Below are 18726 nucleotides of genomic sequence, written 5' to 3' on the forward strand. Positions count from 1 at the left end.
CCGATTTGCCCAACTAGTAAAGACCGTCAGGATACCGAGAAAACAAAAAAAATGAGCGCACCCCACGCATACGTGGGAATCGTTGTAACCTCGAAGTTTTCATCGTAACATACCTGGCTTGAAAATAACCCCCATTTGGAAATCTTAAAGCGAAGCTTTCTTTGAATCTTCACCCGGGTTTACAAGGGACTGCCGCTGCTGCGCTCTCGTTGCTGGTGCTTCGTGGCCGGACCAAGGAGGGTTCTATACAACCTCCTTGGGCCGGACGCGCCACTGGGTTTTATCAAACGCCAGATAACACGGGCTTCCCCGTTCCGCGCCTGTGGGGTCGGCCGTGGGAAGTACTTACGGAGAAAGGTGGTCTGAGAAATTCCCAGATCATGCATGTATCCCGTTCATTCCGCTTGGAGCTGGTGGCGTCTTCGCTGGCGAGGTTGAGAAGTTCGCTGCTCGAGCCAACAGTTCCAAATAGCGCCGTTTACTTTGGTTCGTCTTTTTTGTGCTTTACGCCACTCGCCACACCTCAGCAAGAATATCCTTCGTTACCGGTATTTTCTCTTCTGCTTTTATTTCGCCGCTTTTTTACCGTTTGTAATCTGGGTTTTCTTTATTTGTTTTCGTAAAAATGGTTACGACATGCGTTTTGAAAGGATAGAACGGCGTAGTTTTCGTTTATGCACTGATGTGGGTACTGCCACCAGTGGAAGTATAGCAATGAAAGGTATTGCCCTTAGTCTATATAAAAATGGAAGGAAGATAAAGTTCGTCGCGGGAGGTGACGTGAAAAGAGGGCAGCTGACTGACTCTAGCGTATTGTTTCAAAGAAGGTGAGACTAAGAGAACACTAAGTGGTGTAATAGTATTTTAAAAAATCGGGATCGAAGGAAGGCTTTGTCTGGCGTGAGGTAAATGATGGAAGCACTTCAGGAGGGCCTTAAACATGGATTTTGCAGCTCATTATTTAAGATGACGATGGTGGTACCGAATTTTAGCTGTATTTATCGACATAATACTTTTTGGTGTGGAATGCATTGCTGCTTGTTTCACAGTACCTAATCAATCTATGTTATACAGACAAACAACTACCTGGGGATACCAGCCAAACAAGCACTGGGGCTATCGCCTGCGACTTCAACTTTGACCTTTTCACTCACCATGTTCTTCATAGCTATACCATGAAGCTCATCAGGCTGAGCATGTCTGAACAGCTACTTCGGCCTAAAACATAATCTTTCTTCAAGATGAAATACTGGCAAGAATGAAGCAAGGGCAAGCCACTCACGTGCTCACGGTTGGAGGCTACGCTGAGGACTTCGAGAAGATGGCGCAGCAATGTGGAATTAAGGTACCCCAAATTTATAGCGATTATTTTACAAGGGGGCGGAGTAACGATTGCGACAAAAAGAGGAGAAATTTGAAGGGAGAAAAAGTAAAAAAATCAATCAGAAATAAACAAAATCATGAGGTCGGGGTTATTTACACAGCATCCTGGTTTTTTTCTTCGTGATTTGAATTTATTCAGGGGCATTGAAAAGCGGCTGGTTCTTCAGGTGCTAGCAGAACACATACGAAAAGAGTTAGCCCGGTTATGTGGACTGCAAATTTGGAACCCTGTGTGACGGTCAGCAATCAAGAAACACAAATGTATCCCACCATGGTGTAGAATCTTGGGCTATTTTGCGATTCGTTGTTGACATTATGGCACAGTGCGAAAGAAAGCGTCTGTCTTGTCTCCTTATTTCTGTCAGTGTCTGTTAATTCTGCACGTTAATGTCAACACTGCATTGCCAACTGGTTTTTCTATTCAAATGAGAAAATAACGTGGCGAACTAAATCTGCTCTCTTCTAATCTAGAGGGGACATGAAGATCAAACGCAAGCTGAGTTTGTTCGAAGGTCGCCATGTTATAGTAACACTGACACCACTTCTAACTTAAAGTCTCCTAAAATAAGCTATATAATGAGGAAGACAGAGTATAGGCCCGAGACGCACCCGCTGCTTTCCCGCACAGAACTTATGACGCATTTTGGGCCGATTGTTCCTATTACCTGAGGCGGGAAAAATCCAACGCAAAGAAACTACGGTTTATAAGCTTGCAGAACGAGCTATTGGCTCTTTACTTTAGTGCATATTCTTTTGTAACCGTAACAATGCTGGAGTAAACAATGGAAGTTACTAACGAACACCTAAGCATAGAAGCAGTCCATACGGCTCTATGCTGGCCGACGCTGTTTAATACAGCTGTCGGGCGCGTTGGGCTTGTGTGGCACGGCACTGGCCAGCTGACACAAGCGGCACTGCCACTTGTACGACCCTGTTTGTCGATTCACATTCAGTGTTCCATGGAACGATTATTTTCCGCAATTAAAAAATTAGCCAAGTTTAACAGACGTAATGTAGCAAAAGCTGATGTTAGCAGTGAATCTGTCTGGCATTCCCAAATAGCAAGGCTAGGCTTCATAGAACTTCTCAAAGCGAACAGATCGATTACCGTTCGCTAGCGCTCCCCCCGGGAAGCTTCTTCTTCTTGAGAGACTTTATTTGCTCAGAGCCATGGTGGGGCCCGCTAATCCGGGGCTGCCGGTGGCCGACGAGTAGCTCTCTCAGCCCGGTCCGTGAGCCATTTTCGGCAAGCTGAATGCGGGCTGAGCAGGGTGGCCTCCCATTGTGTCGTGGATATGTGGTTCGGTGTAATGTTCTTCATGTTGGGATTTTGTGTGCAGTGCCACATCGTGTGGAGTAAATCTCCCGTCAGGTCGCACTGCGGCCACTGTGGTGTTAAGTAGATGTCTGGGTAGTATTTATGTAGGGTTGCGGGAATTGGAAGTGTGTTTGTGTGAAGCTGTCGGAGAAACACCTCCTCCATTCTTGTGAGCGAGGGATGAGGGGCTGGAAATCTACTCCTGCCGAGCCGTTGTTCAAGCAGTATCTCCCTGTAGGCGGTACACAGTGAAAGGGTGAAGGTGATCGGCTGGCTCCCTTGCCTGGGGGGCAACCAGCGGGGGTGAACGCCCGGAATAAGGAATCGCGGGCTAACGCGTGCGCGGCGACATTCCCCCCGGTCTGCCCCTGATGACCCGGGAACCATATGATCTGTGCCCCTTCAGGCGGCTGATTCGCAATTATGCGAAGGACCTGGCGACATATCCTGCTTCTGAGAAAATTTCGGCAAGCCTCTTGGGAATCGGTTAGTATAATGGCGCGAGGATGGGCAGAGATGACCAGGGCGATGGCGACCTCTTCCGCGCGGGTCGGATCCGTCGTTTTGATGGATGCCATTGCAATGGGGTTACCACTGAACGAGCAGGCTGCTGCTGTGGTCACCCCATTGGTGGGGCCGGCACCGTCCACGTAGATTGTAGCAGGCTGGGAGTCCCACGTTTTGGAGAGGTATTGAGCCCGGAGTGTTCTCCGGACTTGATCGTGTTCCGGGTGCATGTGTCTGGGGAGGAGATGGACGTGAATGCGTTCTCCTATTTCCCGAGGGATGTCGAATCGATCCTGCTTCATTGTCGGAGGGGTTATGTTCGGTGTTTTTAGGGCGTCTCTGCCTGTTTTTGTCCTCCTGAGGCGCACCTGTTGCGCTATTCTCTGAGCATCTATGAGCTCTTTTGTGATGTTATGGACCCCCAGAGCCATTAAGCGCTCATTGGACGTAGATACTGGGAGACCCAAAGATAGTTTGACGCACTTACAAAGAGCCCGGTCTAGTCTGTCCTCTTCTCTAGGTTTGAGGCTCACAAAAGGAGCGACGTACGGGGAGGAGGAAGTGATTGTTGGGGGGGGGGGGAAAGAGGCCGGTAACTGTCTGGCGTTTCGCCGACACCTCGTATCTAGAAACCACAAAGGCGTGTACCAGCTTAGTGGTTTCAGTCTCCTTCATTCCGTGTTTTTGGAGGTCAGTCGCTTGATCATTCGGGCTACCTGGTGGGCCGCCGCTATAAGGCGACTCACCACTGTGGTGTTGTGTGCCATGTTGGAAAAGTGCACGCCGAGGAAACGGATCGCCTGCCCGGCGGGGATAGGCATGAAGTCCACGTGCAGCTTGATGGGGTCTTGTTTCGGGTATTTGGGCTTCTTGGGCTGGACCACCAGAAGTTCTGACTTATCCGGGGCACACTCCAGGCCACGGGACCGGGCGAAGGTCTGCACGATTTCTATCGCTCGTTGGAAGCTGTCCTCTATGTTGGCCCTAGTTCCCTGATTTGACCATATGGTGACGTCGTCCGCGTAGAGTGCGTGACAAATGCCCGGCACCCGGTTCAGTCTGGGCGGCCGATTCTTCATTGCCAAGTTGAAGAGCAAAGGGGAGAGAACTGCACCCTGAGGTGTACCCCGCGATCCCAGCTCAATTAGCTCGGACTCGAGTTCCCCTATAGAGAGCTTGGACTTCCGATCTTGTAAGAACGCCTGGATATAGTTGTAGGTTCTGGAGCCGCAATTAAACTCCGCTAAGGTGCGTAGTATGGCCGAGTTATCGAAAGCCTTTTTTAAATCAAGGGCCAGCACCGCGCACGGTTGTATGCGGTCTGGGTGAAGGTATACGTCCCTGTAGACCTGCAAAAGCACATCGGCAGTGCCTAGGTGTGGTCTGAAGCCAAACTGTGTGTGCAGAAGTTGGTCTTTGCCGTCGAGAAACCGTTGCAATCGAGTGTTGATTACTCGCTCGAAAAGTTTCCCCAGGCAGAATGTTATCGAGATTGACCTAAGATTCTCCACCTTCAAGTCCTTTCCCGGTTTCGGGATAAACCGAATTTCCGCTGTTTTCCACTGTTGCGGTAACGAACCAGGGATCCAGTACTCCTGATTGAAATGGTCGACCAAAGATTGAATGTCTGCTTCACCTAGGTTCGAGAGGGCTCTCGCTGTGATGTGGTCTGGTCCCGGGGCTGTGGCCTTCTTCATGTTGGCGAGCTCAGTTTTGATTTCGTGCATAGTGGCAGGTGCATCCAAGACTGCATTGGGTTCTCCTTGGTAATCTGGTTAATCACGCCGGCGGTCTGTTCGGAGATACTTGGCCTTGAGGTCATCAATAAGTTCTTGGTCCGTCCCGGGGTATTCGTGCACGAGCTTAGCAAGTCGATTGGCAAGCCCATTTCTCGTGGCAGATGGCTCCATCAGTGCCTTAAGAACCGTCCACGTCTTCGCCAAGCCTAACTGGCCCGACATGCTGTGGCAAAACTTCCGCCAGTTCTGATTAACACGCTTTATGGCGTAATCCTCTGCCTCCTTACTAAGCTGGGCCACTCGACGTCGTAGCTTGCGGTTGAGGGGCTGTCTCCGCCATCTCTTGGTGAGCGATTCTCTGGAATCCCAGATATGGAGCAGGTGCGAGTCGACAGCTGGCACCCCATGTGGAGCTTCGATTTTTCGCGTGTGGTGTTCCACGTCCAATAACAGCTCTCGGGTCCACAGCTCGATGTCCACTATGTTGGGTCCTCCCTGTTCCCCAAGCCGTCTTTCTCTGGCTTCTCTCCGCTTGTGCCAGTCTGTTAGTCTGCAAGCTCGACGTTTTCTCTCCCATCTGCCACAGGCGTCGTCCATACTCGTCTGTAAAATAAAGTGGTCGTTTCCGAGACTCTGCCCTATGTTTTCCCATTTCTCCTCCCTAACAATTCGTACGAAGGTCAGATCCGGGCATGAGTCCCTGCTGACGCTATTTCCTGTTCTAGTAGGTTGCAGTGGGTCAGTGAGTAATGTGAGATGCTCCCGGGCTGCCAGTTCTTCCAGCTTCCTGGAGGCGCTCCGATCGCTCGATCTGTTCGGACGTGCCTCGTATGGGCTCCGCCGAGTTTTATGCGCTGAGCCGAAACTTCCAGGCCCATCCATTTGACTTCAGCATCCAGAGACGTCGGAAGGCGTCAGGACCACCCGAAGTATCCTCTTTGGTGGTTCCCTACACTTCTCGTGCCGAAATTGCCGATCGACCGAAGACCACGCCGGGGTTAGGCTTAACGCCTAGGACTCGCCCGGCCTTGCCTCGCCGAGCCTCAGCGCAACGCTACCAACATGGAGGCAATCGCCGTCGATGGTGAGCCAATCAACGCGGAAGAACTCCTTCACGAGGATTGGAAAACTGTGCGCAACAGACAACGAAGTCTTCACCAACCTGCAAAGAATTCAACCGTAGAAAATCGCCGCTTGCAGAAGCCGCCACGCCGTGGCCCTCCGGCCGCACCGCTGCCGCCCGACGACATCAAGATAGTGCTCCGACCACGGGGAGGACTGGATCTTCGCAAAGTTACGCCGGCAGCACTAGCGGACACGGTGCTTCAAGCAGCCCAAATAGCCCAAAACCCTCAAGATCAGCTACGTATCCGACCTACACCGAACTATGTAATCGTCAGCACTCCCTCAGAAGAACGAGCTCAACGCTACGCCGACATCAAAGCCATTCAGGTAGGCGGCAACACCTTCATGATTGCTGCGCATGTGGCGGCTCCTTCGAACACCACGGCAGGGATAATTTTCAATATCCCCGAAACTGATACCCATGAAGAAATCCAAAGCAGCATTTTCAACTACAACCCAGAACTCCCCATTTTGGCCGTGAAGAGACTCGGAACATCGAATATGGCACAAATCCTATTTAATGGAAACCGAGTCCCTTATTGGGTGCGGTACAGATCGACGACCTACCGCTGTAAGCCATATCGACGTAAAACTGAAGCATGCCTCGCCTGCTGGCGAGTCGGTCACAGACAGGATGTTTGTCCTAACCAGAAACCCTCAAGCCGCTGCAGTATCTGCGGAACACCAAATCCCACCGAAGACCACACGTGCACACCAAACTGCATTGTGTGCGAAGGAAACCACCCGACAGGGACGACGGACTGCCCGCAACGTTTTCAACCACGCCGACGCATAACATATGCTCAAGTTCTCAAGGACTCGCCCTCAAACCCCTCATCGAACAGTGTCAGCCAACCCTCCAATGACAGCGGGACCAAAAGGACAATGAATAACCAAGCAAGCAACACCCAACGAACAGCAAGCAGACCTAACGGCGAACCGAAGGTGAGCCACACAGTTGCTTCTTTCCACTGCTCAGCCCTCAAAGTTACATCCCCACCACCCTCGCAACCCCCACCACCACCACCAGCCGCGATACCCCCTGAGTTCCTCCAAGAACTTAAGGCCATGCGCCAGGAAATACAGGCACTCCGTGCAGAAAATCAAGCCCTAAGAAATGAAATAACAACTCCTAAAGCTAAAAACGATCAACCAGACGCACAAATGGACACAGATCTCCCTCCCGCGCAAAAACGCAAAGCGGCGGATCCACTCCCTAACGAACCCGAACCGTCACTTGACCATCGAATTACCGTTGTTGAGAAGAGCTTAAGCAACATCCGCAAAACACTGCACGAGCAGAAGGTAGAATTTAAATCAACCTGCAGCAACTTTAGTGCCAGCCTTGACGCACTCCGAAACGAACTACACGAAGGCATTAAACGAGTACTTGAAACCGTCCAACCAGTAATGGGCCAAGATCACATGTCATTCCCTGCTCTTAATGGCCAACCCTAAAAAGAGTATAACGCTATGGCAATGGAATTGCCGAGGATACTCTAAAAAAAAGCAGAGCCTACAGTTACTCATCCAAGCTCAGCAATCTCCTCCCCAAATTATAACGCTAAAGGAAACAGGCAAGACGGTCTCGCTCACTGGGTACAGAGCATTTCAAAACAGGAACAGTCCACTCACAGCAATACTGGTACACCGCAACATCCCAGCAGTAAGGGAACAGTTTGAAAACACCGACGTCAAACACGACTTTGTTACAATTCATCCCACCCAAAAACAAGAAGACACGCTCCACATACTCAACGTATACAGCCCCCCAAAAGCGCACCGCCAAAATTTTAAGAACCTCTTCACATTAGCTAAAAATGCAGCGGGGTCACAACCTCTAATTATAACGACTACAACGCACCACATCGAGCCTGGGGTTACCCCACAGACACAGCAAAAGGGAGAAACCTATGGGAACAGATACAACAACTACATTTTACACTTGAAAATGACCCCCAGATACCCACCAGAATAGGAAACAGCGTACAGAGAGACACTACACCCGATCTCACCTTAACCCATCGCATAAAACAAGCAACGTGGCAAGTTACAGAACACACACTAAATAGTGACCACTACATAATACAAATAACAATACCCATAGGTAATAAGCTAAGACAACTACGCAAATCACCAAACATAATAGACTGGCCGAAATTCAGACTTCATAGACAAAACCAACAGGAATCATAAGAAACGACATCTCTAGAGAGATGGACACAGCAATTACTAGAGGATGTCAAGCTACATACGAAAACGCCAGATGAAACTCTCCCGGATGAAATAATGGACCCCCATCTCCTACACCTTAGAGAAGCATATCACAGCATCCAAAAAAGATGGCGGAAAAATAAACTCAACCATCGCCTACGCAGGAAACTAGCAAAGCTGGGCGAAGCAATACAAAAGTACTCAGCTCAACTAGCACAAACCCAATGGGATGACATATGCAACCAAATGCAAGGAAACCTGGGCATGAAAAGAACATGGCAGTTATTGAAACACCTCATTGACCCCAACAACACTAAATCAGAAACAACAAACCGAATAACACACCTAGTACAAAGCCATAAAGGAGGACAGGAAGATCTCATCAGCCAAATCAAAGATACATACTTCCCAGAAACATCACCGGACACAATCCACCCTTACCGAGGAGAAGTGAACCACGAACTAGACAAAGAAATAACTGAATCGGAACTAAGAGGAGCTTTGCACAAACTACGCACACAGTCCGCACCACGACCAGACAAAATCACTAATAAAATCCTCAGAAACCTAGACGACACTTCAATAACAACCCTCACAGCCCTTTTTAACGCATATTGGACCACAGAAACACTACCCCAAGAATGGAAACATGCAAAGGTCACGTTTATACCAAAACCGGGAAAATCCCTCAAAATTGAGAATCTAAGACCAATATCTCTAACGTCATGCCTGGGCAAGCTATTAGAGCACATAATTTATGCGAGATTGACACAGCAATTAAGCAGACTCCAAATCATACCACCGACCATGATAGGTTTTCAAGCGGGACTCTGCACACAAGATATACTACTGCAACTTAAACAAGAAATAATCACCCCAGCAAATCACTTTGACACAGCAGCAATCCTAGCCCTAGACCTCCACAAAGCATTCGACAACGTTAAACACTCAGCTATTCTAAACAACTTACAAGCAACAAACCCCGGACAAAGAACTTACAGATACATCCAATATTTCCTCTCAAATAGAACAGCAACAATATCAGTAGGAGATGTGCAGTCAGACACCATAACACTACCAGCTAAGGGTACCCCACAAGGGGCTGTGCTGTCACCTCTCCTCTTTAACTTAGCAATACTAAACATCCCAAAAGAATTAAACAAAATACCCACATTGAAATACACTTTATACGCGGATGATATTACATTGTGGATACATGGAGGCAGCGACGCTCACATAGAACACACCCTTCAAAAAGGAGTAGAGGCAGTCTCAAAAGCTGCAAACGAAGCAGGATTAACCTGCTCACCTTACAAGTCAGAATTACTCTTGCTCCCACCCAAAAGAAAGAAAGAGAAAACACCTCCACAGATTTCACTCCACATTCAACAACATCAGATACCCATAGTTAAAACAATCAGAATACTAGGATTGCACATACAAGCGAATCGCTCAAACACAATCCACATCAAGAATCTCTCAACCCACGTAAACCAAACCATATGCCTCATGAAAAGAATCACCAATCGAAGAGCAGGACTTAGGGAGCGAGACCGTATTCGCCTGATTCAAGCATTTGTAATCAGCCGAATTACCTACTCCATCCCCTACCTCCATTTAAGCGCCCAAGAAATGAAAGCAATAAATACACTAATTAGAAAAGCATACAAAGCAGCATTACGAATACCTTTAAGTACATCTAACGCTAGACTCGATGAGCTAGGCATATACAACAATTGCGAGGAATTAATAGAAGCGCATTTAACTAATCAATCAGTCCGTCTGACCAAAACTACCACAGGTCGACATATACTAAAACAGCTCAGAATCAACCCCCCGGCAATAATAGCTGAGAAAGAGCCTATCCCATTAGAAATAAGAAACAACCTTATCATAAAACCACTGCCAAACATATGCACCCAACACATCACCAATACAAACGAGAACTTAGGGCACAATACCTACAAAAAAGATACCCTCCAGGTCAAAACACCCTCTTTGTGGATGCCGCCGAATACCGACATAAAACAGCATTCGCCATTGTCGTAACGAAAGGCACAGACGAACCACCAGTGCATGCAATAACCATCCGCACGAAAAACCCAGCAGAGGCGGAAGAGGCAGCAATAGCCGTAGCATTGACGCAACGCCCCACGCCCCCCACAATTATCTCAGATTCCAAAACCGCTATTCAAAATTTCGCCCAGGGCAACATTTCATCCCTGGCGCTCAAAATTCTTCAGAAGAATCCCCCCTCACCCCAGTAGACATACTCTGGACACCGGCCCACGCGGGACAGGAAGGGAACGAAACCGCACACTCTCAGGCTCGAGATCTTACCTTCCGAGCTGGAGTGGCGCCCGACCCATCCCACGGGGCAAGGTCATCCAGAGACAGTCTCCTTAACTATACCGATATTACGGAACATTACCGCCTCTACCGCCGAAAGCTAGCACCACCGCACCCGGAACTCACAACAGCCCAAGAGCAAGACTGGAGGCTCATACAAACAAACACATACCCACACCCAACCCGCCTGCACCTAATCCACCCAACACAAGTCCCTTCCCTGAACTGCACCCTCTGCACAGCCCCAGCCACCCTACCCCACATTCTTTGGGCCTGCCCCCAAAACCCGAATCACCACAGCTGAGCAGTGGAGAGAAGCACTGGCATCCCACGACAGGGAGGTACAGACCTCCCTGATCGCAAGGGCCGCCTCGGTCGTCGTTGGGCTGATAACAACGACCACCAGCTTCTCACGCTAAAGACAAGCTCAGTTTAATAAAGTTTTGTCTGTCTCTCTCTCTCTCCAGCTTCCTGCCTTTTGCGTCCGTTCGCTTGTAACCCCACGCCACATTGTGAGCATTGAAGTCCCCCGCCACCATCACACGGGCACCACGGTCGGAAGGATTTCATTAGATAGTCCAAATTGGGGTTGCGGTTGCTATGGCTGCTGTATACGTTCAGGAAGTGTAGACTACGCCCTCCCGGTTTGGCTGGGTGTGTCTCCAGATATTCGTGAGGGGTATCCGAGTCAAATGCATCATGATGGCACACAGCTAGTTCCTTTTGCACGAGAATGGCGGTATTTCTGTTCGTTTGAAAAGTGTTATATCCCCTAAGCTTGATGGGCATTTTGTGCGCTTCCTGTATCAGCATGACTGCCGGGGAATGTACATACTTTTCTACATATAGTTGGAGGGACGACTGCTTCCCACTGTACCCCCGGCAGTTCCACTGCCAAATCCTCAGTTCGCGGCTGAATGGCATGTCGAGTCCGTATGTGACCATTGATCCTCTGTCGGTCCTCGCATTGCCATGCGCTTCCTGCGTTTTTCCTTCATCTTACGGCGAAGTGGCGTTATTGCTGTTTTAGAGTAGCGCCGGTTACCTCCAATTTGCTCGCTCATATGTCGGAGTTGAGTTTGCACCTTTTCTTGATGTTGCTTGGCTTCCTCTTTGAAAGCCTTGAACTCCTGTAAGAAAAGTTGGTACACGTCTCCCAGAAGAGGGGATTGTGAGGTATTAGGGAGGTGACTAGGAGTTGACGCAGGGGGCAAGGGGTTCTTCAGGTGGTGACTGCGTGCGGAGTGGTTGGGAGTTTGATAGTACCGCCATTTGAGCCTTTAAGGCTGAAAGGTCTGCTCGCAGCGCTCTGATTTCTGCCTTTTGCGATTGGTTTTCGGTTTGGAGTGTTTGTATTTCTGTGTGTACAGATAGTGGGGGTAAGGGAGGCCAGTCCATGCTCACCTGACTGTTCTGTGCTTTGGCTTGATCCTTGGCCTGGCTGACGTGGTGGAACGGCTTGACTAGTGCAGCGTTGAATTTCTGTGTGGCGAGGCCGGCCGAAGTCTTGGGTTTCGATGTTGCTCGGAGAAGAAATCGCTTAGGACAGTCTTACCCGCTGTGACATGTGGAAGGGAACACAGCTTGCAGCTGGGTGCAGTTGTGGTCGGAGGAGGGGGTCGGGGTGCGGCAAGCGATACACTTCGGCTCGTCCGGCCGCGGGCAAATGTCCTGTCTGTGGCCCACGTCACCGCAAATGCGGCAAAGCTGCACTGCTCGTCGGTAGGGGCGGCACCTGTTCAGTAGACAGCCCACCTTGACGTAAAAGGGCACGTGGGGTCCCTGGTACGTCAGGAGGGCTGATGATGTTCGTCCAAGTACTCTGGCGTGAAGTAGGCTGGGTCCATTGGCTGCCAAAAGGTCGTTTAGGTCTCCTTTGCAAATGCCTTCATCGAGGCCGTGTATGATGCCGCGACCCGTGCCGGGCGGGGGTTTCAGGTAGGGCGACAGTTATAGAGTGCCGGTCGTGAGGGCAAGTTGATCGATGGTGCTCAGCAGAAGGGCGTGGTCTTCATTTGCAGTTGAGGCAACCAGCAGATTTTGTGCAGGTTGTATTTGCAGTGTTATGGACACGTAGAACTGTTCTGGAGGAAGCTTGCTTACTGCAGCGAGTGCGGTCACAATGTCTTTGGTTGAGCAGCGCGCGACGGTGCCTGCGGCGCGGGGACGGTAGACGATAACGTACTAAGAATCTGGGAGGCGTGGTGTGACGGGCTTGCGAGCGCGGGGCTGGCGGAGTGCGGGCGAGATGCCGGCAGCTGACGCGGACCCGACAGAGGCGACTGGGGTGGCGGCAGGGGTTGTTGGAGAAGCGGCGTTCGGCGGGGCGGGTGGTGTAGCGACATACGTAGGAGATGCAGCTTTCGGCTTTGATTTGTTATTCTTGCTACCTTGGAGAATTTTCGTCCAAGGGCCGTTGGGATGAATCGTGCGACCGCGTAGTTCACCGAAGTCCATGCTCTGAGTGGTTGTGTCCAGGGTAGAGAGGAGCGGGTTCGTGGCTGCAGGCAGAGCAGCGGCAGGCCCGGAGGCTGGCAGGTTCGGCGGCGCGGCGGCTGCCATTAGGGCTAGCGCCCCGCCGGCACGGTGGAGTGTTCAGACAGCCACTAATTAGTCGGATGGGCACTCACAGGAAGCAACGAGGTATCCCCAGGTAGCGGAGGACTTAGAGGATGCAATATTCACACAGGAATAAAACAGCGAGGCGATGGTACGGCCCGATGGGCAGTTAAAACGCGAGTCGGTGCGAATCGTGACTGCTTGCGGCGGCCCCCTAACGGCCTCTCTCTTCCTAAGAGCGCACTACTTCACCCATTTTTCGGACATTCGGGAAACGACCGCCAAGCGCACTCGTCGATATATGCGCGCTCCCCCGAACTATTCGTTGGGGGCGTGCTCTAGCATTGGCTAACTCGATGCTCTCCTCCTCTCCTTGACTCCGCCCACGTGCGCTTGGTGCCCGCTCCGCCTTTCCCCACTGCGGTGGTGGTGGTGGTGATTTATTAACAAAGGAGGGAAGAGAAAAGGCCTGGGGATATTGTTGAACTCAACGGGGAGTTCACCCTCATACGACCCAGTCCAGGGAAGGGGATTGGGGCTTCAAAGGATAGGAAGAGAGAAGGGGGAAGAGAAGAGCGGTAGGAGAGTGGGAGATAGTCTATATCGCGTTCGTTTAGTCCATGACTCGATGGCTACAAACGCAGCGCTAGTCCTGTTGTAACCAGGAAGTTGACTACGTGCTGGAAGACCTCCCGTCGGATGGCGTCCGGTCCCGTGGGGAACAGGAAGTCTTCTAGCTTGTGGCTTGGGGCACCGAGTCGCTGGAGTTCGGCCCGGAGTTGTGCTCTTGCGGTGTCGTGCTGCGGGCAAGAGCACAGCAAGTGCTCTAGCGTCTCAGGCTCTGGGCAGTCGGCGCAGGTGGAGGATGCTCGGCGGCCTTGGTGGTGCAAGCGCGCTCCCACGTTGCAGCAATTGAGCCGCAGGCGAAGAAGGAGCGACCGGGAGTCTCTGCTAATGCGTCCGGGCAAGACCCGTGGGGCCTGGCCACTGACTACTCGAGAATCTGGATGCATGGCCTCCACCACTCGTGCCAGGATAGTCCTTGCAGCGTCAAATGACACCACATCCCGGGAGGCTGGAACCCCTGCCTGGCGAGCAGCACCTTTGGCCAAGGCGTCTGCAACCTCGTTGCCTATGATGTTCACGTGCGATGGCAGCCAGTGAAGTCGCAGTGGACACCCCTGCGCTTCCACCGCATGAAGCTTGGCCGCCAGCGACCGCTCAACATAGCCGCTAGAGCTGGCTGGCTGGTCAGCGGCACGCAGACGGAGGAGGGCAGACCGTGAGTCAGTCAGGATGATGGCCCCCCGGGCCTGGGTGCCCTGCTTGAGAAGAAGATCTGCAGCCAAGTGGAGTCCAGCAAGCTCTGCGTGGGTGGATGAGGCAGGGAAGGGCAGGCTGCACACCTGGCTGATGCCGAGTTTGTGGGGACCAGGGTTCTGACGGCGGCCTAGCTCGATCCTCGAGATCCGGCCGCAAGGCTAGCTCCACTGAACACCGCCACGGATCACCAACTTGGCGTATCGGCAGCGAACAGCAAGGAACACAGGACACAGAATTCGCCCACTCCGACGTTTATTGCAATGCAATAAAGGAGACGTCGGGCGCGTCGTTCTACACCGCCGACCACCTTAGCCAGCGGGAGAGACAGGCGCGAGGGCGGGCAAAGGAAGGCCAAAAAGGAGCGAGTCGTACTTACGGCCGCTCCCGACGATGGTTCGTGAACAAAGAGGCCCTACCTCCGTCGCCCGCCTCGGACCAGGGCGCCGGAGCTTCCGGGCAAACCTGTCACGTGAGGAGGTCGGCCACGCCCCCTCGCTCTCACGGGCATCCTCCCGGAGGGGAAGCGCGCGACCGCGGAGAGAGAGGTACCACCCCTCTCGCCTCCGCGGCGGGCCGAGAGGGATAGCAAAGATGGCGGAGCTCCGCAATTCCCACAAGTTCTAGGGCCGTGCAGGCGGCTCCGGCTCTGCCCATCGACTGTTGTACAGATCCATCCGTGTACACTTGCAGATGTCCGGCAGCGTCGCCCTGTAGCAGGGCAGCCACCTCTTGGTGGACGGCCTGGGGTGGAGTCGACCTCTTACTACGGACCCCCGGCAATGTGGTGACAATGCGTAGAGCCTGCCCCGTGCCTGGGGTGGTGGCTCCAGGCGTGGCCGCTGCGGCAACGCGATGTGGCTCTCGTACGTACTGAGCAGCATGCCCATCCGAGAGTTGGGCCGGCTGCGGTAGCGCTCAAGGAGTGCCACACCGTCAGGTGTGCCCGGCAGGCGGTGGATGTGGTGGAGACCCACCTGCAGGGCCCGCATCTGGATTGGCCAGAAGCCTGCCTCCGTGTATGTCGCCGCCACCGGAGATGTGCTCGGAAGGCCCAAGCAGAGGCGGATAGCCCGGCGCTGATCCACCTCCAGCTCCTCCCACCGGCGCGGCTTGAGTTCCACTAAAGGCAGAGCATAGAGGACGGCGGACGATGCCATCCCGTGGAACACCTTCAGGGCTACGGAGTGTGTGCAGCCCTGTCCCCACTGCGCTGCACCTGTGATTGGCGCTTGCCTTCCCCCTCGCTAAGCTATGCCCTCTGCACAGCGCGGCGCTTCCGTTACCACGTGTCGTCCCATAAGAGCCTCGAAGAAGGATAGTTTCGCTCTTAAAATACGGCAGTTACAAGTCCGTTCAGAAACAAACCTAATGCGAACAGCTGCCCTTCGTCACTGAATAAACTTTATTAACGAAATACTGCGACAATAAACTCGCCTTGAATGGCCAAGACTGGTCCTCCAGTCGAAACGTCAGTACACCACTGTTTTTGTTTTTAATCGTGCGTCTACCATTTTCTCAACTATTTCTTCTGGCTCCTCGAGAAGTTTTTTACTGCTTATATGTATATGTATATATATATATATATATATATATATATATATATATATATATATATATATATATATATATATATATATATATATATATATATATATATATATATATATATATATATATATATATATATATATATATATATATATATATATACTTTCAACAACAGAACTGAAATATTCAACGTAATGATGAACGATGAAACGGAGATAACATAGCCTTGGTACCAACCAGTGGTGGCGGGTGCCCTGTAATTGCCGAAATGCGGTAATAAGATGCAAGTCTAACAAAGTTGCCTTGTGAAGTGTTTACCTGTGGGGTCTGAGGGCATATGTTGATGCATGCAGAATCGGGCTAATTAATATTTCAGGTAACCCAATTTGTTAGTAGGTTTTGAAACTATACAAAGATCCATATGATTCAATATATATCCAAAGCCAAAAATACCGCCAGTACTTATCTCACTGTTCACTCCTACATAAAACACAGGGTTAGCTACCTGAGGTTTAAAGTGAAGCAACGACCAGTTTTAGGTAGTTTGGTGAGTGATATCTTAATTTGCATGCCGAAAACATTTGGGCAAAACAGCTACAGCCTTGGACACGCCCAAATTTAAGGTTTACACTTTCGTGTTGTCGTTTGAAAAGCGCAGTGAAGGTTTAAAATAAATATTTTTCAGCAAGTTTTTTATAACCCCTGCCAATATTGTCTTCCCCAGCGCCCATGAAATAAATATTCACAGGTGCTGGCGACGTTATATGGCTGCATGTTATATGGTTTCAGTTAAAGCATAAGTCATGCAATAACTGAACTTCCACCTCTCCAGTCTTATCCTAAGTATTCTCTATAGCACTTCACATACTTTCCGTATGAGATCGCAGGCGCTATGCCAAGTGATCATCATTTGTCCATTTGCTTCGGAAGTATGCGTGTCTAGAGATAAAACCTGCGACACTGCAGGTATTTCGCAAACCTAATCGCCATGTCCTTTTCCGGTAGGAGCTGTTCCTGGTGGGTGAGAAGAAATCGGGCTTCACCTGCGTCTCTGACTTCTACGCCACACAATGCCTTCCCCGCAGTAACGATGGCTTCGTTAGCGGTGGTTGCTCATTTATAAACTGGACTACGGGTACAAGCGGCCCATCGAAATACTTCGAAATTCCTGAGCGCATCTTTTTGCAGCAAACTGCGTGTCGAGCGTGAGTGCGGGACCGTTGTGTATGCTTTTGGTTGGCCCTAGTCATGCATATGACGAATACCAGTTCGAAGGGTGTTTCTTTCCCGTCAGCACAGCCTACAGGCACATGTTCTTCCTGATTTAACGAGTAAGCATTGTGGCGTTTTACATGTGAAAAAAAAAACATTAGTTTGCAGGAACTCCTCAGGGAGAATATGCGGGCAAATGCTGAAAGGCGCCTTGAGGAGAAAATAGCAGTACAGTTCACTAAAAAGGCTGTTTTGTCCCGTTTACCCAATTTATAACCAACTGCATAAAATAATCGATATATTCAGCAGCGGCGATGCCGTAGCCACTTTACGGCAATTATTCAATGACCTCAGAGAATCTTGTTTGTGTGATTGGCGGTCCACCGACTAAATCCCCCGGCAAAAAAATAAAACAAAAAGCATGACTGGGAGATTGTAGTTGTGGCACTAGTTCCGTTAATCCTATCAATTTAATGCTAACGTGTAATTAACACACTGATTAAAGTATTTTAGTGTTGTCGCTCCACAACTCGCCACTCCTGCCCATATTGCCTCATTATGGCACGGAATTGCACGTTATTGAATATTTTTCGTTTTTTCGGTTTAGAAAATACTTTCGCGGATGTATTGGGGCTGAGTGAGCGACCAAAGTCCAAGTTTATGAAATAAAACAAAGTTGTATTTTGTGTTCATGGCCCCTTCAACCGCTCTGCTCTACACTTGACCCCTTTACGTGGGCTTCACTGCTATACTATGCAGCTGCTTTGCTGGGAAGAAATTTCTTGGCACCCCATAAGCTGTCGGATATCGAAGTAGGAAGGCAGCTGCTATTAAAGGCCTCCAAACCACCCCATCCAGATTCATGTAACTTGACACTCTATCGAACCTCCTTAATTAGGGGTCATGCGGACAAAAGACAAGTTTGGATCATTCCAAAGATCGCCTGGTTAGAATCATACTGACACCAGTTTAACGTAAATTTCCCTCTAATAAACTATGTAATTTAGGAAAAAGGGAATGGCCATGCGACCCAGTAGCTCATTCCCCGCAACAGAACCTCTGATGTCATAGCAGATCTACAATTGGCTGAGGCCGGCAAAAACAAACGCAAATTACGCAGGTCCCATAAGCTTGCCGAACGAGCTATTTGCGCTTATATTTAGGGAACATGTTTTATAGCAATAAGAATGGTTGGGTAAACAATGGAAGTTACGAAAGTACACGTAAACGTCAAAGTACCGACTTATTTAATGCGTACTGCTGTTAGTACTGCCCGCACTATGCTTGTTTTAGCTGCGCAGCATTGCGGCACTTTGGGGTTGTCGCAGACGACACTGCCCGACTGGCGTAAGCGACAGTGTCTTACGCGACCACATTTGTCGAGCGAACACTAGGTTTCTCGAAACGATGGTTTTCTACCTTAACAAAAACAAGCCAGCTACAAATACG

The 18726-nt window shown here is 50.4% G+C and overlaps 1 protein-coding gene across 1 annotated transcript in view; it reads left to right on the forward strand.

The window, feature by feature from the left end:
• Positions 1–18726, forward strand: part of LOC144167482 (luciferin 4-monooxygenase-like) — a 68815-nt gene that overhangs the window by 11951 nt on the left and 38138 nt on the right. Inside the window, exons 3-4 of the mRNA XM_077696737.1 lie at positions 1242–1345; positions 17071–17270. Of these exons, the coding sequence (XP_077552863.1) occupies positions 1242–1345; positions 17071–17270 (304 nt within the window). The remainder of the gene's footprint in view (positions 1–1241; positions 1346–17070; positions 17271–18726) is intronic.

Source organism: Haemaphysalis longicornis, unplaced genomic scaffold (assembly GCF_048455015.1).
Source record: "Haemaphysalis longicornis isolate Haplotype H1 unplaced genomic scaffold, Haemaphysalis longicornis Haplotype H1 scaffold_2, whole genome shotgun sequence".
Classification (NCBI taxonomy): domain Eukaryota; kingdom Metazoa; phylum Arthropoda; class Arachnida; order Ixodida; family Ixodidae; genus Haemaphysalis; species Haemaphysalis longicornis.